Source organism: Tarenaya hassleriana, unplaced genomic scaffold (assembly GCF_000463585.1).
Source record: "Tarenaya hassleriana unplaced genomic scaffold, ASM46358v1 Cleome3, whole genome shotgun sequence".
Classification (NCBI taxonomy): domain Eukaryota; kingdom Viridiplantae; phylum Streptophyta; class Magnoliopsida; order Brassicales; family Cleomaceae; genus Tarenaya; species Tarenaya hassleriana.
Window position 1 is genome coordinate 1,669,973 of NW_010966177.1, and position 22,073 is coordinate 1,692,045.

General features: G+C 38.0%; 8 protein-coding genes across 9 annotated transcripts in view; 5 read left to right on the forward strand and 3 right to left on the reverse strand.

Moving 5' to 3' along the window:
- LOC104818723 overlaps positions 1 to 1,283 on the forward strand; it is a 4,018-nt gene extending 2,735 nt beyond the window's left edge. The window contains exons 6-7 of the mRNA XM_010548427.2: positions 11 to 118; positions 452 to 1,283. Coding sequence (XP_010546729.1) covers positions 11 to 118; positions 452 to 878 — 535 coding nt within the window. The 3' untranslated portion in view covers positions 879 to 1,283. The remainder of the gene's footprint in view (positions 1 to 10; positions 119 to 451) is intronic.
- Positions 1,284 to 1,710: 427 nt separating this feature from the next.
- LOC104818724 lies at positions 1,711 to 3,819 on the forward strand. The gene is made up of 3 exons (XM_010548428.2): positions 1,711 to 1,938; positions 2,359 to 2,449; positions 3,410 to 3,819. Exons 1-3 carry the CDS (start codon positions 1,869 to 1,871, stop codon positions 3,540 to 3,542), a joined length of 294 nt encoding a protein of 97 aa, XP_010546730.1. The 5' UTR covers positions 1,711 to 1,868; the 3' UTR covers positions 3,543 to 3,819.
- A 403-nt stretch (positions 3,820 to 4,222) lies between these two features.
- Positions 4,223 to 5,900, forward strand: LOC104818725 (60S ribosomal protein L22-2). Its single transcript, XM_010548430.1, has 3 exons — positions 4,223 to 4,331; positions 4,919 to 5,163; positions 5,518 to 5,900. Exons 2-3 carry the CDS (start codon positions 4,934 to 4,936, stop codon positions 5,660 to 5,662), a joined length of 375 nt encoding a protein of 124 aa, XP_010546732.1. The 5' UTR covers positions 4,223 to 4,331; positions 4,919 to 4,933; the 3' UTR covers positions 5,663 to 5,900.
- A 4,193-nt stretch (positions 5,901 to 10,093) lies between these two features.
- On the forward strand, positions 10,094 to 11,582 carry LOC104818726 (50S ribosomal protein L18). The gene is made up of 2 exons (XM_010548431.2): positions 10,094 to 10,217; positions 11,046 to 11,582. Exon 2 carries the CDS (start codon positions 11,054 to 11,056, stop codon positions 11,396 to 11,398), a length of 345 nt encoding a protein of 114 aa, XP_010546733.1. The 5' UTR covers positions 10,094 to 10,217; positions 11,046 to 11,053; the 3' UTR covers positions 11,399 to 11,582.
- Positions 11,583 to 12,045: 463 nt separating this feature from the next.
- Positions 12,046 to 14,884, reverse strand: LOC104818727 (serine/threonine-protein phosphatase PP1). 2 transcript variants are annotated; one of them, XM_010548432.2, is made up of 4 exons: positions 14,273 to 14,884; positions 13,202 to 13,761; positions 12,816 to 13,001; positions 12,046 to 12,409 (listed from the first exon to the last, which is right to left on the reverse strand). In XM_010548432.2, the coding sequence occupies exons 1-4, from the start codon at positions 14,463 to 14,465 to the stop codon at positions 12,386 to 12,388; spliced, it is 963 nt and encodes a 320-aa protein (XP_010546734.1). In that variant the 5' UTR covers positions 14,466 to 14,884; the 3' UTR covers positions 12,046 to 12,385. The 2 variants fall into 2 exon arrangements, with proteins under 2 accessions (XP_010546734.1, XP_010546735.1); XM_010548433.1 differs by lacking the exon at positions 14,273 to 14,884 and adding an exon at positions 14,078 to 14,258.
- A 1,519-nt stretch (positions 14,885 to 16,403) lies between these two features.
- LOC104818728 (60S ribosomal protein L18-3) lies at positions 16,404 to 18,238 on the forward strand. The gene is made up of 5 exons (XM_010548434.2): positions 16,404 to 16,514; positions 16,792 to 16,881; positions 17,019 to 17,147; positions 17,687 to 17,869; positions 17,955 to 18,238. Exons 1-5 carry the CDS (start codon positions 16,512 to 16,514, stop codon positions 18,111 to 18,113), a joined length of 564 nt encoding a protein of 187 aa, XP_010546736.1. The 5' UTR covers positions 16,404 to 16,511; the 3' UTR covers positions 18,114 to 18,238.
- A 10-nt stretch (positions 18,239 to 18,248) lies between these two features.
- LOC104818729 (bifunctional epoxide hydrolase 2) lies at positions 18,249 to 19,644 on the reverse strand. The gene is made up of 3 exons (XM_010548435.1): positions 19,123 to 19,644; positions 18,757 to 19,004; positions 18,249 to 18,638 (listed from the first exon to the last, which is right to left on the reverse strand). The coding sequence occupies exons 1-3, from the start codon at positions 19,591 to 19,593 to the stop codon at positions 18,374 to 18,376; spliced, it is 984 nt and encodes a 327-aa protein (XP_010546737.1). The 5' UTR covers positions 19,594 to 19,644; the 3' UTR covers positions 18,249 to 18,373.
- Positions 19,645 to 20,457: 813 nt separating this feature from the next.
- LOC104818730 (protein PXR1-like) overlaps positions 20,458 to 22,073 on the reverse strand; it is a 2,538-nt gene continuing 922 nt past the window's right edge. The window contains exons 2-6 of the mRNA XM_010548436.1: positions 21,463 to 21,511; positions 21,328 to 21,390; positions 20,997 to 21,044; positions 20,856 to 20,912; positions 20,458 to 20,789 (exon numbers count right to left, since the gene is read on the reverse strand). Coding sequence (XP_010546738.1) covers positions 20,697 to 20,789; positions 20,856 to 20,912; positions 20,997 to 21,044; positions 21,328 to 21,390; positions 21,463 to 21,511 — 310 coding nt within the window. The 3' untranslated portion in view covers positions 20,458 to 20,696. The remainder of the gene's footprint in view (positions 20,790 to 20,855; positions 20,913 to 20,996; positions 21,045 to 21,327; positions 21,391 to 21,462; positions 21,512 to 22,073) is intronic.

A 22,073-nucleotide genomic window follows, 5' to 3' on the forward strand; every position in this document is an offset into this window, starting at 1 on the left:
ATATTGGCGCCCCGCCTCAGCCGACAGCTTCACAGGTGGCTCCGAGGACTTCACGGACGAGCTCTGATGTGAACAGGCCCAGGCCGCCTCATTATATGCGTCCCTTTCTTGGTCACAGGTAATAATGTCTTTTTTAACTTTACCCAAAAACACAAATTACACGCTTTGGATCGAAGCATAACCAAACGTTGGATTTGTCAAAGTATGGTGGTTTTCTATGCTTAACCTAAATCATTTTACAGATATAGTTTACTTAGTGCTTACGAAAATGATGCTGCTTGATATTTGAAGAGCGTACTAAAAGAGCGTATTACAAGTTGTAGAACTCTTCGGAATCTTGTGAAGGATGATCCTAGAAGAAGACTCATTGAGCTGGAAACATTCTTGATTTCATGAACAGACATTTTAATTTGGTTCAAAACACTATGAATGAGGATTGATGGTTTTGCAGCTCTGGTGGGAGAGCCGGGAGCTCAGCAGCTGCACCGAGGGCTCCACCTTATCCAGGGAGCAGCGCTAGGAACCGAGACAGAGTACAAGCCCTTCAAGCTTACTACCAGCAGTCACCGGCTCAGTCGCACCCACACCCGAGTGAGCCACCGGCTGTTTCCAGGGCACCACCGGCTTACCCATCTGGCCGGAGATCCTCAAGAGGAATATCTTCCGGGATGGGATCGGTGGCTTCTTCATCAGATCAAGCAGGTGCCGGTGGCGGGTTCATAAGGTTTAACATATGGGAGAGAGATCAGTTTCTGCAGCCAACCCAGCCAGTGGTGTCGGGGAACCAGATCGACAGAGACTCGTCGTCCCGTTGGACATCCGCATTTCCGGAAGGATCCGGAAGCTTCCACCAGAGACATGGAGGAGGGTCATCGTAGAAACGGACCTTTCCCCGGTTATGGTCCTGAAACTCTTAAACAGAGAAACATTGGTATATGATTTGAGACCCGAAAACTGCCCCCCCAAGTTATGTGATGGTTGAGAAACTCAAAAAAAAAACAGAACAATGGTATGTAATGCTTTGGAGAGGCTGTGACTGGCCCTGCCTCCGTGTCCTCGGTCTCTGAATCCTGTCCCTAGCGGTGGCTGCAGCCACGGCCATGCTCGAGCTAGTCAGGGCGCGGGACGGGTAAGGGGTCGGAGGTGGGTCATGGAACATTCGGTTAAACTGTGGGTAAGAGAGGGTGTCAAAGTGGATATCAAACCCTCTCTCCAAACTCCTTTTCTCCGATGAAGTTTGTGTTTGGATCGTTTCCGTGTCATAAAGCTTCGTGCTTTTTCTCCCTTGGTTTATGGCATCTTTGAAAATTTGGATCCTTTTGTTTGGTTTTAGAAGTAGTTTAGTGTCCAGATGCATTTGAAGTCACTCGTCGATTCACCCCCATCCAATTTGCATGCACATGTACACGTGTGGATCGAGATTTCTCTGACCTTTGAAGGTGAATTCAGAAGTCAAAAGTACCCTAAATTAAAAAAATGATTTTATTTATGCTAATTGATCAACAATGGCGTTTGAGTCGTGGGGAATAATTTTCAAAACTGGCTTGAAAAAAAACAGTGGTTTCGATGAAGCAGTTTGTTTTGTCGCCGCCGGTATTTGCCCTTTGGTTTTTACCTGAGACCCCAGTCAAGATGAAAAATAAAATAAATTAAATTAAATTAAATTATAGAAAGAATCAGAGGGAAATTGAAAATTCATAGAGACAGGACAGCGAGGAAGGAATTCAGCGTTGAGGCGCAAGTTAGCAAATTGGGTTTCTCTTCCCTTGCTCACGCAATCTCTCCGTCTCGGGCGCTTTAAAAGGGGGCCGTCCTGAGACCTCTCGTTCTCTCTGTGTCGATCTTTTTAGAAATTTTATTTGCAAGCAATGGCGGAATCAAAGACCAAATTTGAGGAAATCAGAGCATGGGTCTCCGAGCACAAGCTTCGTACCGTCGGTAATTGCCCTCTCCTTCTCTTTTTCCCCTCGTTTGTTCGTCCTTCGAATTCCCGTGGGTGGTTTTGCCGTAAGATAACGCGAATCACTTCTTCATGTGATTTATGTTTTCTCATTTGTTCAATGTTGGGTTTGATCCGGATCTCGAGTCGCCTCTTTGGGCTGTGATTTGGTTATATCTTCCCTTATGTTTTGTTTCGTTATGATTCATCTTAGTTAGGATTTTGGTGTTTTTTCCGAGATTGGTTATCTGGGTTTGATCATTCTTTTAGGGTTTTTGCGTGTTCAAGTTTTTCTCTTCTTTGTGATTTGAAGGTTGGTGACATGCGAGATGAGGATGCGTATTGCGTTTGTTTTATGAAATCATGTGGTGGTTTTGTGCTAATTCTGATCTCTTTTGTACGGACTCGATCCTGTGCAGGGTGTTTATGGCTTAGTGGCATCACGGGTTCAATCGCCTATAACTGGTCTCAGCCCGCCATGAAAACCAGTGTCAAGATCATCCACGCTAGGTAAGCTATCTATATAATCAAAGTTCCTGAATTTCCTAATCGAGTTTATAGTTTTGATCTCTCACCAGATGGTGTTTGATGGTTCAAGATTTGGATATTTGTTAATATTATGATCCCATGTGAGAAGCTCAGATTCTTTTGATCTCTAAATGGTCAAGAAATCTGCATTGAAGAAATTTTTATTCTCTGTTCTCTATAACCATAAAACAAAAAGGATTAGGAATGTAATGCCATCGTGTGTTCATCTCTAAAGCATTCGAATTTATTGTTTCTTGTCCTTGGTCAATACTATAGTGATATTAGATGTTCTAAATGCTCATTTCCTGCCCGACACACAATCTTTGTTGTGAATCTTGTGATGAAGCATGGATTTTGCTGAATGTATTAAGGTATCTTAGAAACTAGAAAGAAGTGGTGCAACTTTTGTGTTTTCTCATTCTTGCAGCCAATTTCCAGTCATTTTTTTTAATAAATTGCCCTGTTTAATCAAAGTTATAAGCTCTTGTTATTTATAGTTTCCATGGAAGGAAGCCGTATAGATCCGCTTTAGCGTTTTTGCTCTTACATGTCTAAACATATAATTTTATTATGGGCATCCAATCATCTTGAACCGCAATTCACTATCCAAATGCTTGCATATACTGCTCCAACCAGCAACTCCAGCTTCCATCATGCATACTCCTGCCCATTCCCATGTATTTGACCAACATATGAAATGTTCCTTTCGTGTGTGTGTGAGTATCAGTGTATGTACATATATATTGTGGAACTGGAACAACTATAATGTATGTTTAGAGTTTCAGCTCTATGGACTTGTTGGGGAGGGTAGAAACTGCAATCAGTCGTGATAAAATTAACCGTTTTCTTTCTTGGGTTCTTTTCACGTCACTCTTATCGTTATCCAATGTATGATCATCATCATCATCATACCTCACAAATTTCTTAATGGGTTCTTCTCAGGTTGCACGCTCAGGCGCTGACGTTGGCTGCCCTGGCTGGAGCAGCCGCAGTTGAATACTACGACCACAAAACCGGTGGTAAGGACCGCTACCCCAAGTTTCTGCCGCAGGATAACTTGTCTCACAAGGACTGAAACCCTGAATCCTAAATCAGAAGCCACTAGTCTCACAAAGCTGGCCAGTGAAGTTTTTGTTAGCCCTCTGGCGAAAATTTCATGATTGTTACAGAAAATAAGAGAAAGGTTTCGTCTTTATAGTAACCAATTCGATTCTTTAATCGTTTACTAGATGGGTTATATTGGGTTATTTGTTACTGCACTTTGCAACTTGTAAGAGCAAATCATATGCTCATATTGTCTTTTAATGAGTTAATACCCCTTATATATGCCCGATTTGCTCATGATATGATTGTATCGATGTGTATATGTACCCATCTATACAGATTTTTGTGTCAAAATAATTTCTAATTTGTTGCATTCATCACCGATTGCAACCATATATCAGCATTTTACATGGCACTCCAAAACATCACATGTGAAAAGCATCTGCATTTTATAAAAGACTTGGTTGTATAATCTACAAATACTCCAAGCATTTCGATGACAACTAGTATTTGCATTTTATGGTGCTTCCTTTACAAAGGAAACCGGTAATTTGGAGCCAGCAAATTAAAATAAAGGCAAGAGACAAGGTTGGTCTGGTTTTAATAGAAACTTATGGGGTTAATGCGTAATTTAAATAATACTACGGGCGTTGTTGTCATTTTTCAAGAAAAATAAAATGGAAAAAAGGAAGAGATTGCAAGTACACTTTAAAATTTAAATGCGTAATAAAACCCTAGACATTTTCTTCTCCTCTTCCAGCTTTGGGACGCCGCTTCTTTCTTCAGGCACATCTTCTAGGGTTTCTCCCCGCAGCTTCAGGTACTCTGTTCTTGTATCTTTCGTGGGTGTTCCTATACTTTCGCATCGGATTCGATGGTTATTCTCTGAGATTTGAGGGCGCAGTGTAAACGAACGAATTCGGTGTCCATCCTCTCTGCTTCTGAATTTTCTTGGGATCCAAACAGCTGATTTTCGTTCCTGTTTTAGCTGCTTTTTCGTTGTTGGTGTATAATTGATGAAGTGAGGCAAAAGTATCGTCTTGGAAGATTGAGAAACAAGTCTCACATATATTTCCCGTGCTTTATGAAAGAGAGATTTTGTTTTTCCTCTGGAAGCATGTTCTTACCATTTTACCGTCTTGTATTTGATCTATTTATGATTTAGATTAAAGAATTTTCCGTGTTTTTAGTGCTTCAGTTAACTTGAGCGGTCCTAGTAGTCTGAATGTTCTTGTATGCTTCATTTGTAAAACATGAGGAACCTTGTATTCATGTCGAATCTGTTCCCTGCATTAATATGCGACATTAAATACGGAACAATCTTACAGACAGGAATGTGTATATTTCCCAGTGTGCATACACATGCCCCTCTGTGTATAACCATGTTCTCATTTCTTTGTGTTGCAGAGGAAGGTTAAGAAAATGAGTCGAGGTGGTGCAGTTGCTCCCAAGGGGAAGAAGAAGAATGTGTCCTTCACCATCGACTGCTCGAAGCCAGTCGAGGACAAAATCATGGAGATTGCTTCGCTTGAGAAGTTTCTTCAGGAGAGGATCAAGGTGGGGGGTAAGGCCGGCGCCCTCGGTGATACTGTCACCATCACCCGTGACAAGAACAAGATCACTGTCACTTCTGACAGCCAGTTCTCCAAGAGGTATTGTCTTTGTACCATTTTCGGGTTTGGCTTATTTTACACAATACACAACAGCTATATTATAAACAACATCCAACTCCATCAAGTTACAAGTTCCCTAAGCTTTTACCAGCCAATTTCACAATGTGTTTCAGTGCACCGTTGGAATTTTGTGATGATTCGGGATTTCTAGATATATATATATTTTTTGGGTTCGTCTCATTGGACTGAAACTTGATGTGGGTGTCACTGAGATTGTATTACTATTTCATATGGAGTAATATCATACAAATCTTGGATTCAGGACACTTTCTGCTTCTGGGTTCTGATATCTGACATATAATAATTCCCTATATATGCCATTTCTGAGTTTAGGTATCTCAAGTACTTGACAAAGAAGTACCTGAAGAAGCACAACGTGAGGGATTGGCTTCGTGTGATAGCTTCGAACAAGGACAGGAACGTCTATGAGCTGAGGTACTTCAACATTGCAGAGAACGAAGGAGAAGAAGAAGATTAAAACAATGCCCCCTTGAGCCACCAGTTCAGTTTTAGAACACTAATATACTCTCTGTTTCTGTGTTTTCTGGTCGATGCTCCTCTCTTTGGTCGTCACCAACTCTTGTGCTAGAATCTTAAAGTTTGGTTTAAATCTTCTCTCTTTCGCTGTTGAACTCCACTTTATATTGATTTTGTTTGTTTAAAACATTGCTCGAGTTCTAGGAGCAGTCTCTTGAGAGAAATATTCTGCAAGGTAAGATTTGTTTATATTTGCAACAAAAAAAAAATGTTCTTAAAGAAAAAGGGAAAGGCTTTGTATAGTGATTTTTTTTAATAATTGTAGAAATTATTAGTTGAGTTGAGTTTATAATTTATTAAATTAACACCTATAAATATTAAATAGATAATAATACAATCTTCGTTAGGAAATCTAAATTCTGGTGGGAAGGTAAATATGGGTGGAAAAACAGAAAGGTAATTTATTTATTTAAATGAATAATTTGTTTACATATTATTAACTCGAATAGTTATATATATATAAAAACATGTTATCGTAAACCTGTGGGCCGTAAGTTTTACTGGGCTTTTACTATAGATTAAATTAGAGTCGAAGCCCAATTATTTAATCGCGAGGAGAAACAAAACTCACGCGCATGTACGGCGCGTGGAACTCACGGACGCCAATCGTCCGGACTATAGTCCATCGAAATCCGCTGTTTTCCGTCTAATGTGCATATCAAGCGCGTGAGCTAATTCTATTGAGCGTGCGTGCCTTTAAAGAAAAACTGCTCGAAACAATCAAGAATTGCATGACAGTCCCTGGATTTAGCCGCATTTAATGAATTTGGCCTAAAATAGCGATGATGTATTATTTGTCCGTTTGAATTCATATTATTGTCATTAAAAAGAAAAACAGTGGCGTGGATCGAGAGAGAGATGCTGAGAGGAGTGGTGGTTTGGCAAGAAATGGCAGAGCCATCATGTCAGAAGGGGGAAAACCCCACCAGAAAATATGGGGGTTTTGCTACGACATCTCACTCCTATCTCACTGTACCCACCACAGCCAGTGTCCTGCACCACAAACACACCCATCATACATATATATATATATATATATATATTATGTAAATATATTTTACATGGAACATTTTTTATATATATAAAAAGTTTTCAATGTGAAACTTGCCTAACTCATGTGGTATCAACATCTCACATTGATATCATCTCAATTAAATTGTCATCCATAAAAGAATATGTAAAAATATATTTGGATGATATTATATATATATATATATGGAGGGTTCATTGTTTTATTACTCGGAGATAAAAGTGTTTGGGGGTGAAAAAGAAAGAATCACATCCACATTGGAACTCTGCATCCTCCCTCCCGTGGTGGATGGAGAGAGAGAGATAAAAACTCGCGTCGAACACGCAACCCTCTCTCTCTCTCTCTCTCTCTCTCTCAAATCCATCATTCTCACAGCTTCTCCTTTCACTTCTCCTCTCCATACTCCTCCTTTTCTCTTTCACACACACACTCACCTATGTTATCTCTTGATACATTAATATTATTTCTAAAAGGAAAAATACACAATATAATATACTATTATGAAGTATTTTCCATACTATGATAATGTTCGTATATATTACTTGAAACTAAAGGTTATATCTTATTACTATTATTATTGGCACCGTGTATTTATTTTATGGAATTTAATTGAATAAGATGCCATGATTATTCGTGGGATTTTTTTATTTCTTTTTCTTTTTTACAAGCTATTATATTTCATCTCTCTACAATAATAACTAGGTATCAAATCATCGAATGATGTTCTGCTTAAAAATATTTTTTTTTTAAAAAGTTATCTTAACAAATATTTCATCTTATTCATTGAAAATTTAACATTTCATTGCCATTCGAAACTTGGTATAATAATACATATAAGGTTATAGTAATACATGAATCCAATAGATATTATATTTTAAAAATCTACGTAAAAATATATAGACTATACACTCAAATGTATAATGATGAGATGACGTCACTGCGGAGTTAAATTCGGATGGAAGAGTTAAGACGGTCGCTTGGATTCGGTGGCACGTAGGAGTAGACATAAACTGTCCCAACACAAGACAACCGTAGGTCTATAGCATTATACATACATTTTGCTCATCGGGACATTTTTTAATTAATATATTACGTAATAATATTATTGTTACAAGTTACCCAATATAAATAACATTTATATTAACAAAATCTTTTTTCTGATACCCATTGTCAAAGTCAAAGGTCAAATCTTGTTTTACGCAGTCCAATTTTAACTGTCTAATAATATATGTATATATGTTGAAAAAAATTGAAGAACTGAGAGCATTATTAATTGAGAGACTTGCTGATATGATTGCATTTTACTTCTTATCCACATTTAAAGAATTTCCACTCCAATACTCAATGCCTTTAATTCGCCTTTTCCATTTTGTTTTGAATTTTCTTATGTACATTTATATATCTATATATATATATATATATATATGTATGTATATCACTTTTGCCCCCTTTCACCAAACACCCCTACAGACAGCCACTATATATACAGAAATGAGGCAGCAGAACTATCTTGCCCCCTCATCCTCATCCTTGGTACATACATATATATACAAGTTATCAAATTCTCCCATATGCATATATATATACATGCATGTGTGATCTCATACAAATACACACATATCTACGTATATATACATATGAACGTGCATTTTTGTGTGTATCTATAATATGTATAGTTAACAGTAACGGAACAAGTACTACGAAGATGTTATATACAGGCGAGTAACTCTTGCTGGAGAAGCAGGGCACGTGCGAATTCTACGAGATCTGTTATCTGTTCTTGTTCGCACGTGTTCTTCTTCTCCAACATGTGTCTCTCGCCCTTTTGGTTTCTGCCATCGTTCCATTGCCTATGCCTTCAAGTTCAATTCTCGGTCGAATATATATACTCCCACATTGATTAATTAAAGGTAATTTGTCTCCATTTTATTTCTCTTTTTGGTCTCGTGCATATATCCGATGGCGTTTCTATTATGTTAATCGTATTGCTTTAATATATATATATATGTGTGTGTGTGTGTATACATCCAATTATTTGAGGATGTTGAATATATATTTTTCCAAGCTGATGGCTATATATGTATACGTGTATATATATACGTATACGTTTCTAACTTCTATATGTTGGGTTTTGAACTAACTAAATATTTCGTGTGTATAGTTTTGAAACATGGGTTCTTGTCGTGTACATTACAACTCCTAATCGATATAGTGTGCCCGTATGCATATTGATACATACACATATATGATGTCTATATGTATATGTGTGTATGAATACATATATAATTCCTATTTTGTTTATACATCAAATCAAACTGTAACTAAGTACTATGGTGTTGTCTTTAGTTGCTAAATTACACCATTTGTCTAAAAATAATCATTCAGATAAAATGAAACAAGATATTGTAGACCAGCTCAAACGTACAAAAGAAAATACCCTTGCATGTATATGGGGTATTTCATGTGCATACATATGTGTCTATGTGCATGCATGTATATATGTGTGTATGTAGAGGTGGAGAGAGAGAGAGAGAGAGAGAGAGAGAGAGAGAGAGAGAGAGAGAGGGGAAGAGTACATTGATGACAGTGAAAGGGAAGGTTGGTGAAGCAAAGTTGGATACTTTGGGCCTGAGAAAGCGGGGGATTCTTTCTTTTCCTCTGCCATCAACTCCTGTTCTCTTCTGTCTGTTTCTGACCAACACCCACACCCACAACCAAACAAACAAACAAAAATCAATAATAGTAATGGAAAACAAATTTAACACTAAAAGAAACACCATAAAATAATATTTATATTACAAGTATATTCCGTCTCGTACTCAATAAAGCCAAAAGGAGGTAGCTAAATTCAAAATGTCTTGCATGATACATATACATATTTATATGCATATGCAATATATATAGATTGCTGTCCAGAGACAACATTAATTCTAACTTTATATATATATATATATATGGCCGTAAAATGAATAATACGAATAAGGGAAAACTGTATACAAATAAATTTTAAACAAAAATTGCGGTGACACGTAATAATAACAATAATAACAACCACAATAGTACATCAAATTATTATATTTAATGTGGAGTTTCAAAAGATAAAAATTTAGTTATTTTATGATAAAAATATTAAAATTTAATTTTGAATTTAAATTTTACAACTTTGAATATAAATTTGTTATAAATAACATTAAATATTAATATAGATAATTGTAATATCGATAAAGATTTTAAAATAATATAAAATAACATTTTTTCCCATTCTAGAAAAAATATCCAATAACTTTTCATAGATAGTTAATTTTATTTGAAGCCCATGGGCCAAGTGAAGCCCACATATTGTTCATGTGGAGACAACCCCTGGTTTGCTACGTCGCTCCATAGACGACGGCGGCGACGACAAGTCGACGACGGAAATCTTCCCGAACTCGTCTTCTCCCTCGCATCTAATCAGATTGTCAGAGTGGTAAGCTAAATTTCCAAATGTCATTGTCTCTATCTTTCCTCGAAGTTGTTTCTTTGTGTTTTACTTTTTCTGCCTTGAAGTGAGGGACTTTGATTGTGCCATCCCATAAATGTAGGCTGATAATCTGATCAATTGTATTGGAAATTCTCCATATTTTTTCTGAATGGGATACTTTATTTTCTATTTCATTTGTTTTTGAGGGATCATTTGCATCTCAATTCTGCTGCACTTTTCGTACTCGGGTTCGCTGGACTTATGTCGGACACCTGATCTCCAAGTTTTAGTTTTGGCGCGCCAGCCGTTCGATGAAATGCCTGAAAGAAGTGAAACGCTTTTGCTTTAGAGACGAAGGGACGAAAGTTTAGATTATATGTTTTTGGTTTTGGGTTTCGGACATAGAAATTTGAAAATCCTCGGAGAGATATGTCTGATCAACGATTAGCGTGGATGACATTGCCATTTGTTCTAAAAATCATAATTTCACGTGATATTTTCACCGGATTTGTCTTCGCACTCTCTGTGGAACCTGCAAACCTTTCGATAATGGGTTTGTTAAAATTTGCCATTGTCTTCAAATTATCTATTCAGGGGGATGCATTTACATTCAATTTTTCATACCTAGTCAGAGATTCAGAGATGATATAGATCATGTTACTTCATGTGAAATGGGTGACTGTGAATGTATGGATAATGGATTGTGAGATGAGATTTTAATCAACCTCTAATCCTGGACATCAACTTCTGAGGGTTAGTGAAATCGGTATTCCCTTCGAACTCTGATGTTGTTACACGTTGTCCTTGCTTGTGTTGTTTTCTTTCTTCTTGCAGAGACAGAAATGGTGATTCCACCACCAGTAAGACCATTGCCGTTGGTCAATTTCCTCAAACCCTACATGCTTAAAATGCATTTCACAAACAAGTTTGTTCATGCCCAAGTCATGCATTCGCCGACTGCCACAGTGGCTTTTTCGGCGAGCTCACAGGAGAAAGCCCTGAGGGGAGGCATGGAATCCACACGGGACGTGGCCGCTGCTGCAAAGATAGGGAAAATCCTCGGAGAACGCCTTCTGATGAAAGGTATTCCAGCTGTTTCCATAAACTTGAATAGAGATCAGAGGTATCACGGTAAGGTCAAGGCGGTCATTGATTCGATCAGAGAAGCTGGTGTTAAGTTGCTCTAGTGACAAACAAAGCTTATCGAAGCCATTGTCTTTTTTTGGGGTTCTGTTCTGGTTGTTCTGAAGATGAAAGAAACCCGATGTTGAATTGAATTTCTCGGTTTTGGGTTCATACGTTGGTGATCAGAATCTTGCTGTTAAAACGTTTTTTCCGGTTGTCTTCTTAATCTAAATGAATCTAGTTCAATTTTGATGGTAAAAATTACAATAATGCCTTGACCAATGCATTTGCCTTCTACATTGCAATTTTGCTTTTCCCAGTCAGTTGTTAAAGGCTGCTAACTATCAATGATGTTAAATCCTATTCCTATAGCTGCATTATGCTATCTTTTTTTTGCCTCATGATTAACATGTATTTGAAGCCAAAAACTGTCTTTATCTGTTACTTACATCATCTTAGTTCTGTAATTCTGTTCTCTGATGTAGAAAAGGTCTGGGCTTTCCATCTCTACCGCAGGACAAGTGCCCGGTAATGATCCCCAGCCATTTCAAATGTACTAAAAAACTGAAAATTTCGCCAATACAACACTGATTCCTGACAAGAACATGTGTTTGTTCCTGCTTTTTTTTTTTAAATCCATGTTTATTTGTTCATGAATCATGGTTGGATCTGTCATTGAGACAAAAGATTCAGTAACTAAAAGATTCAGTGAACGATGAGAAACGTGGTAATTTTCATGATAATGCGAAAGGGTTTTGCTGAATAAGGCACAAAGAGAAAAGAAACAGACTAAAGGAGATAGGTTATCTCCAGAAGCAGAAGAGAGATCTTTCTTTCTGCATATATACACAGAAAAAGAAAAAACTGATTTTGCCTTGTCCTCTCTCTCTTTTTACATGTGTCTTCTCTGATGACTAAGTAGCCTTTGTGTTCTTCATTGCAATCACCAATAACTGAAGAGACATAAACAGAGGAAACTGGCTGTCTTAATTTCATGTCTACCTTGAGCTGTGGTACAGTACAGATCTCAAGAGAAAAGCCTATGACTTTCATGACTTTCCCATTTTGGGTACCTGATACAAACAAAATCCGTCAAGAAAATCGAAGTTAGATCTGCAGAGACAAGCAAAACAGAACAGCGCATTGTCATGATCCTCCTGCCTAATTCTTCTAACTTTCCTATTCAGATTTCGGAACTGAAGTTCAGAACTCTGTTGCAGGGTCCAAAGAGTTCAGCTTTTCCAAAAAAAAAACTTGAGTTTAACAGAAATGTTTCTGGATATTGTAGCCCATATTAACGAGAAGGGAAGATCTTAAACCAGAAGATTCTGATGATGATGATAATGGTCATATTTCTGGATTGAAATTCAGGGTTCGGCCTCAAAAGTTTGAAAAGGTTCAAAATTTACTTTCTTTGGCTAGCTATCACTAAAGATAAACAATAGGGGTATAATCTTTAGTATTAAGATAGAAACAAACCTTCTTGAGAGTCACTCCACTGCTGCTTGAAGCTGGGGCGGGTTTCAGAATCTCAAAGGAGCAAACAAGAGACTCGTCCACACTCAATAACGCACCGGCATTGTCAAACTCTCCACCATAGTTAGGAGCCGAAAATATAGTGACTAATCTCCTTTTCGCGAAAAACTCGTATCCGTCTTCCACCACCTGAAGTTGTCATAATAATCATTTGTACCAGCGGTGATCAATGAATAGTTGTTCATTACCTAAAAAGTCTCTTGCTTTATATCAAAATTCATACAATCTGAATTACACCAAAAGATTGAGAGGTATGCTAATATGAAATGAAATTTATGCAAAGCTAATATGAATGGTTTACTTTGATATCTCCAGGAATTTGGTTTTACCTGATGGCCTCTGCAAATGAGGTCAAGATCATTCTTATCCAAAAATTCTGCAACTTTATTGGCTCCAAACGTGCAAGAGATGCCTCGATCACTATCAGCCCAGCCTTCGATCTTAGGATCAGGATCAGACCAAAGTAGATCACAGAGAAGACCGTTGTCTGGAATCTCTGTAGGCCTTTGGATCTCCCTTATCTGCCCCAACTTTTCCAATTCTGGTGACAACCCTCCATGCATACATAGGATCTTGTTGTCGATAAGGGCGGCTACTGGCAAACAGTTGAAGCAGTCGGTGAATATCTTCCAAAGGCGTACATTGAATCTTCGTTTGCATTCATCGTAGAACCCATAAATCCTGTTGATCTTGGCATCCTCGTGGTTTCCTCTCAAGAGATAGATCTTTGACGGGTACCGGATCTTGTAGGCCAAGAGCAAACATATTGTCTCAAGGCTTTGCTTGCCTCTGTCCACATAATCGCCGAGGAAGAGATAGTTTGCTGATGGAGGATAGCCTCCATATTCGAATAGTCTCAGAAGGTCTTGGTATTGTCCGTGAATATCACCTGTTGGAGATTATGATCAAACGAAACGTAAGGGCAAATGACAATGAACGTATGCATAAACCAAAATCTGAGCACATTCATGTGCACATATACCAGAACTTTATCCAAAACCTAAATCCCTCAAATTCAAAACTTTTTTCTTCAGAGTTCTGACATAACATCTAAAGGCAAAAGTTACGGTCCTGCATTACCAACAAGGAAACCCAATTTGAAGCATTGGGAGGAAATCTAATGCCATTTATAGATTTTGGAGAAACGTCAGAAAGAGAGGCGTTTAAATGATCCTAATGCCAATTAGACGGGCAAATTCACGCACCAAGATGCTGAAACATTCATCCATTACATGTCCACAGGGATAAAAACCCTAATCAGCACAGTTTTCCCCATCTTGTCGAACATATCAAACTGGTCATCTTTCACAATCAATCACGCAACAGCTTCAAACCCACATCACCACCACCATCATCGTTATCACATAGAGATAGAGAGAAAAGGGGAGAGAGAGAGAGACCACAGATCCGAACGGGGGCATGAAGCTCGAGAAGATTGGGCTGAGAGAGGAAGATCTGTCGGGCGTTAACACATAGTTGACGGATCTCGCTTTCCGATAGCTGAACTTGTTTCCCTCCTTTTCCTTCCAACAATCTCCTTATAATATCATCCAACACCCCTTTATCCATCATCCCTTCCATCGTCATCATCATCGTTTTCCTTTCGTTAAAGATCCCAACTTTTCACAGCAGAATCCAGAATCAACACAAGGGTTTGCGCAAAAACAACCCAGGAACAACGGGTCGTGTTTGGACACCACGAAAAATAGAGGAGCTGAACAGAAATCACAAAGCTTTCCCTGAATATCCCGAGAAAATGAGGGAAACCGAGAGAAAAAAAAACAACAAAGAGGAGACAAAATAGAGGGTCAAACAAGGAGAACCCAGAAGAAATCAAAAGTCTAAAATTCAGAGGAAGAAAGTGGATCAAATGGACAAAGATAAGAGAGGCAGAACAATCTGAAGGAAATATTTAAAAATTATTTAAAAAATAATAATAAGAGAAAAAGGTTTCAGCTTTAGAATATTGAGGAGATAAAAACAGATGGTGCAAATGGCTTGTCCTCTTTCTCTCTCTTTCTCGTCAGAAAATTTGGGATTTCATTTTAAGCACTGTTTTTTAAAATGGTTATTGATCACATAAATCAACTTAAAATTTTACTAATCTTTTTATTTGAATTTTTTCCTATAATAATATTTTTTTACTGCAGCATCAGCACAATACAACAAATATGTCTTGTGCGTGTACTTTTAAGGCCGGAAATAAAGGTATTTTGGGGAATAAAAAGCATATATATTTTCAATTTCGCCCTACATAACCACAAATGCATTGTTTAAAATACAAAATTGTTTTTTTTTTCATGTGGCTTCGAAATGTCATTTTAATATAATCATTGCAATTATTAATTAACATATCATTTTACAAATTTCCCTTACGAAATCCTCTGATTTTAAACGAATCCAATGAATTACAAATGATTGAAAACCGTGGGGGAAGTTGTCAATATGAAAAGCACAAAAGGGTTTTGAAACCTTCAAAGGCAAGCTATGGTCATGGTGGTGGTAATGTTGATGATAGTGGTGGTGATGGTGGAGGTGGATCTAGCCTAATATGACACGTGTACAAATCTGATTGGAAGCAGTCAAACGAAGTAGTCTCCCACCTATGTAGACACATGAATAAATAATATAAATATCTTATATTTTTTTTTTCTTATGATAAACAAAATTTAATTTTATTCACTTAATTCGCTGTCGGAGGAGAAACCGCGTATTTTGAAAAGTTCGGTTTTATGGTTGTATGATGAGTATACATACGTGTGGGAGTCGGACATGTGTGCCCATCATGTTCCTATCCGGTTGTTAATAAATTGTGATTATTTTTTAATATCCCTTATCATTTGTACTGATTTTTTTATTCAGTTTTAAAACTTTTTTTTTTTCGATTTCTATGTTGATTCTGGTCTAATAAAGAATTTATTCAAGTTGAATTTGATTTATTTTCAAAATATATAATTTACATGTTTTATTTTCATTTAATTTTTGCAGTTATATTTGTTTTGAATTCGATTAATTTATTTTTAAATAGAATTCAACTTATATATATAATCTCATTTTGATTGGGATATCCAAATTAAATACTCATCATATGACAAGTTGATTATTGGTCAACCCATTTTTTTATGTAAATTGATTTTCCAAATGTTTTTTTTTCCTGAATATTATAGTGTATAAAGATGATTCAAACAACAGATTATTCAAGCAGGAAAATATGAAATTCTCATTTATCATACAAATAAGATTATATCAGTCAAAACGCAATTTTAATCTGGATTTGAAAAAAAAACGAATCGATATATAACAATCAATTAATTATATTTTTTTGTCAAATATAATTTACATAGATGTCTTCCGTATTTATATTACAAGTACACTTTGGTTTATATGTTGGTCCAAATAAGAATTATAAGATGCCACGAACAGGCTTCTTCACGATATAAATAAAGCCCAAGGGCTTTTTTCGAAATGTTAAATAAGTAAAAATGGGTCGGGTTAAGGCCCATAATTTGTAGATGGAGAAATAAACCCTAAAATCTGCATGGGTTTTCTATTATAAATCTCATTTTTAAACCCTAGCTTCAGTTTTAAGCTCCCTTCTTCGGCAGAAGCTTCGACGGCGTCCCCACTCCAGGCGCGGCAATGGTGATTCCGGCTCTTTCTCTCTCTTTCTGCATTTTCTCTTAATCTCCATTTTCCGGGTTTTCATTTTCTCGTCGAGTTTTCAGATTTTGAGCTTGATTTGGTGGGTGGTTGTCTCGATCATAGTTCGGGGTCTTTTGGTTTCGAAGCATGGTATCTTGGTTTTTTCTACCTACTGTGATATCTCTGTTTCCGGGATGCTGGCTGGATCTCGAGTGAGATATCGATTAGGGTTTAATTGCTTCCGAGGTTGATTTTATTTGTGTTGTTCGTGTTACAGGGTATTGATTTGATCGCAGGAGGTAAGAGCAAGAAGACCAAAAGGACAGCACCGAAGTCCGATGATGTCTACCTCAAGCTTCTTGTTAAGGTCAGAAACATACCAACCATCTGTTTGCTCTTTCTCTCCCTTATCGTTGAGTTTATATTGGTAGAATTTCTAGAATGTCTTGGTAGATCGTCGGGGACATTGGTTTATGAGAATTGGGATCTGTTGAAATGATGCAGCTTTACCGGTTTCTGGTGAGGAGAACTGGAAGCAACTTCAATGCGGTGATACTGAAGAGGCTTTTCATGAGCAAAGTCAACAAAGCTCCTCTTTCTCTCTCTAGGCTCGTCAGATTCATGCAGGGCAAGGTTCGATTATAAGAATCTCCATATCTAAACCTCTTAAGACTTTACATATGTTTATACATATATGATCAGAGGTTATGGATTAGCCATACATTTAGTGTACAATGAACCCCTCCCCCTGTTATAAGACCATAATGTCTTTGAAAAGCTGGGTGTTTGAATATCGGTTTTGTTTTCATGTCTGTGTTATTATACGTGCGGACCATTTGAAGCCGAGAACTGCATCACCATAAATTACTGTGCTTATGCTTAATAGCTTCTGTATTCCTCAGCTTTGCTGAAAGTGGTTGCATACATTCTTTTGTGAACTATCCTGTATCTAATTACAAGTTTCATTTAGCTAAATAGGTGCCGCAGTTGGTATTCTGCCGGTACACTTCCTCATGTTGTCTGATCTGTTGTCTAGGCATAAGATAACAGCACTGCCCAATTATCTATCACAAGATTCCTCTTTTTTGACAGACCACTGTTATCTATCCTCTAGCTCCTTAGATGTGCTTTATGTGTTCTGAACGGCTTCTTTATGTATTCCTGTCTTATAGGAAGACCAGATTGGTGTAATAGTTGGAACTGTGACTGATGACGTAAGAGTTTACGAGGTTCCTGCATTGAAGGTTACGGCTTTGAGGTTTACAGAGACAGCCAGAGCTCGTATCGAGAAGGCTGGTGGGGAGTGCTTAACCTTTGATCAGCTTGCACTCAGAGCTCCTTTAGGTCAAAATACGGTATTGTTCTTGACTTGTACCATTCAATACAAGCTGAGATTGTAAGGCTTATGTATATTTACCGGATAAGTTTATGCTCCTTCAGGTTCTTCTTAGAGGACCGAAGAACGCTCGTGAAGCGGTGAAGCACTTTGGTCCAGCACCTGGTGTGCCTCACAGCCATACAAAGCCGTATGTTCGGTCCAAGGGAAGGAAGTTTGAGAGAGCCAGAGGAAGGAGAAAGAGCCGTGGATTCAAAGTTTAGGGCATTGTCCGCTCTTGATCTTGATATAAGATTGTCGTTCTTCCCTGATTGTTTCCGAATCCAAATTTTGTTAGAAAACTCGTTGTGGTCTTAATCCTGTTTCAGACATTGATGATGTTTGCTCACAGTTTTGCGTTCAAAGCTTCCACCTTTTTTATGGGTTTCACCATGTGACTGATGTGTAATGATAGTTCTGATGCAACAATCAACTAAACGAGATAAGTAGAAGAAATGAAAGGGACAACGATCATAAGCAAGAGCTAAACTCCATTGCTGTCCTGAAATTTGGCGAAGAAGTCAATGAGGTGAGCAGTGGTCTCTTGGGGTTTCTCCTGATTGAGGAAGTGACCAACACCTTCCATTACAACCACCTCCTGAAGATTGGGAACTTCTGAAGCAAACGCACCGTCATGGATGTACTCTCTGATTCCTGGTGTTGTGTAGACATTGTCCAAATCGCCGGCCATGAACATCACAGGCACTTTGACTCTAGTTCCCGTCCACGGCGCTGTCAGCTCCCAGTTCCTGCAACAAAGTCAAGAATTCAGATTCAACTTCTTGTTTATTCAATTCCATCAAGACAAAAAAAAAGAAAAAAAAGAAAACGGAACTTGAACAGATTCAAGGCTAAGAAAGAACTTACAGATTCATGGCCCTGTAATAGTTCAGTCCACCGGTAAAACCCGACTTCTCGAACTGGCTGGTGTAGAAGTCGAGATCCTCCTCGGAAAACCAAGCAGGCAATGCAGGGTCACGTGAAGGGTCAGGATCTATCCCGAAAGGATTCACTTTAGGCAGAAATGGCGCACCGGGATTTTTACTCGTCAAGATCTTCCTTAGAATCCTTCTTGCCCCCACGCAATCTATCTCTTTCTCAATTTCCCCAGGTGCCTTCAAATTCACAATGTAAAAGAATAATGATCATAAACCCTTTTAAGAGATCTGTTTGCATCAATATTCACATGCTTACATTGTATTTATGCCCATGGAATCGAAGAAGAAAACGAACCTGAAATCTGCAGATGTAGTAATACTCTCCGAACGCTGCTCTCAGCCCATCAACTTGCTTGATCTTAGGGTTTCTTGCGCGGAACGGCACACTCAGACACGCGTAAGCCCTAATCTTGTCAGGCCGAAACTGACAGAGATACCACCCGACAAGAGCTCCCCAGTCGTGTCCGACGAGGAACACTTGGTCCTGTCCAAGACTGTTGATAAGGTCCACCAAGTCACCAACCACGTGATGACACGTGTACTCCGAGAAAGATTCCGGCGAATCTGTGTCGCCGTATCCACGGAGGTCAGGAGCGACGGCCCGGTAACCAGCGGAAGCTAACCCATCAATCTGGTGGCGCCACGTGTACCACAGGTCGGGGAATCCGTGGAGAAGAAGCACCACGGGACCTTCCTTGGGACCTTTCTCGGCAATGTGCATGTTAATGCCATTCACTTTCACCATCCTATGCTCTATTCCTTCCATTTTTTTCACTCTTGTTTTTTTTTTTTTGCCTCACCGTATTTTTTATTTTGGAGATTGATGGATGTGGTTATGGAGTGATCTCAATGCGGTATAAATAGAGGATTGAAGGGGGGAAATTAACTGCAATGGTAACATTGAATTTCGTGTAATCATCGGCAGCATGTGAGTTTTTCTTTCTGGTACAATGAATTAGTTGAAATGAAAAGTTATCATTAAAATGTGAGGAGTTAGGTGAGTGTGCATGAGAATTTACTTTCTGAATTGGGAAAGCACTTTTCACTTTTCACTTTTCACTTTTCACATTCAAGTTTCTCTCTTCCCTAACCTTTTCACCACTTCACTCTCCATTTATGACATCAAACTTCGTGCTTTGTATTCTTACAAGATGCATGCATGGCCCCTTATGGCTGTTTGTGTTTTCGGTAAATTGGATGCAAATAACGCAAACCCAAGTTTTATTTCATTAATTAAAACTGGAAACTCTTCAAATCCAATCACCTGCTTACAACATTTGATCCAAATCAAGATTTTATTTACTAAAATTTATAAGGATATCCGACCCTTTGGCCCGACTAATCTTTTGGATCTAAAACCGATATATAAATCCCGATATCTCGAGCCGAGAATGGAATTCGGAATAGGCACTATATCCTTCTCAAACAAGTAAGATTTCCCAAGAGAAAATTTGAATCACTTGGACGTTGAAGGAAGTGAATGCAGAAGTAAATGAAACAACAAAAGGATGGAAGAGTTAGTTGTGTGCTGACACTGTCCTTTTTGACCATTTATAACAGTTTTCACCATTTTCAGCTTTCATGAAGTTCACATGCATTGGCTTTTTTTTACCACTCATAACAGTTGACAAGCACCGAACTTTGTATTATGGGGGATCTATTAGAGGAGATTTCCATCACTAGTGTGTACATTGGAACAAAGATCAAATAGACAACCTTGGCAACCAAACAGCTGATTAGATATTCATATAATTGAAAACATTTTCCATTTTTATGTAACCTAATCCATGATTTCCTAGTAGAATTAGGTTGAAGTGTATCTTACATTTTCTCTTGCTCTCTCTCCAACCTTGTTATCATGGCGAAAACCTAATCAAAACTTGCATTCAAGAACTTGAGCAGTTCACTTCTCTTGCTCTCTGCAACCTTGTCCTCCTTGGACTTGTCGAGCTTCAACAGAATCTGTAGTGAAAAATACATGAGCAAGTAGAGAATTGTTTCATGGGAGGAGAGAGTGTCTGGACTAACTTTTTTGCCCGAGACAACACTTCTACGCACGCCATCATCCTTGTCACGGCCTAAGAACTGGAAAACGACGGGAAAAAGGATGAAAATGATAAGAGGATGGACTTTCCATGGATTTTGGATTTGTCTAATATGGCTTGGTACCTTAGATAGCTGAACAGGCCCACTGGTTCCTTCATCTTCCTTCTGTTTCTATACGACTCACAATGCCATGATGAAAAACCCGACCCCCAAGAAACAGAATCCAGAAAAATCAACAATGCCCCAGTAGATCATGTCACCAGCCCCAGCTCCAAGTTCGAAGAGCCCACAGAGCAGGCAAAAAAATATTATAAGTAACTTGGAATTGGATAGATTAGATATTAAAGACAGCAATTGAAAATATAAATCAACAAGCGAATTGAACTATATCATGTAACCATCCAGCCATCAACAACTGCAGTTTCTAATATCGTATTTTTGTATTGTATCATACCTCTTTCTCTCTGTTCTTATGCCGTTTATGGCGATGACTCTTGCTCCGCTCCTTGCCCTTAGACTGTAAACAGAAAGGCACCTTTAGCTGAGAACTTTAAGAGAAGTATCATGTGCAAAATTTGTTCAAGCAGACCTTCTTATGCTTGCCATGCTTCTTGTGCTCGCTGTCAGAACTCTCACTTCTGCAACAAAACAGGAAAGCGCGACACGCTAAGACACTATAAGTCTGAGTTAACTAGCACTGCATATGTATAGAGAATTTTATGCCTACAACGATCAAATTCACAAATTTCATGTTTCGGAAACATAACATGTATCGTGTAAACAAAATAATGTCTATAAATCAAACCAAAGAAAACATTGTATATCCATACAGAACACTGCCCAGGACGATCAAACTTGAGAAATTTCATGCACCTGTTTTTCAAAAACAGGTACGTATTCACCGGAAATAATCTCTTCAAGTTTCATCTAACACTGTGAATTCATAAAGAATCCTACCACAATGATTAAATTTGAAACTCTTATATAATTATTATCTTTTGGGTTGGAGTTATGTTCCAATAGTTTGGCAAATTTGGGAACTTTTAAATTGTTTCAGTCTGTTGTTCTTATCAAGAACTTCTTAACGTAAATGAGTTCCCAATAATTAGTCTTGGAGGGATCAGAACATTGATAAGTTCAAATCTATCAAAAATGTTAGTTCTGTCAAAAACTTTAATTTTTAGAAGAGCTCAACCTACA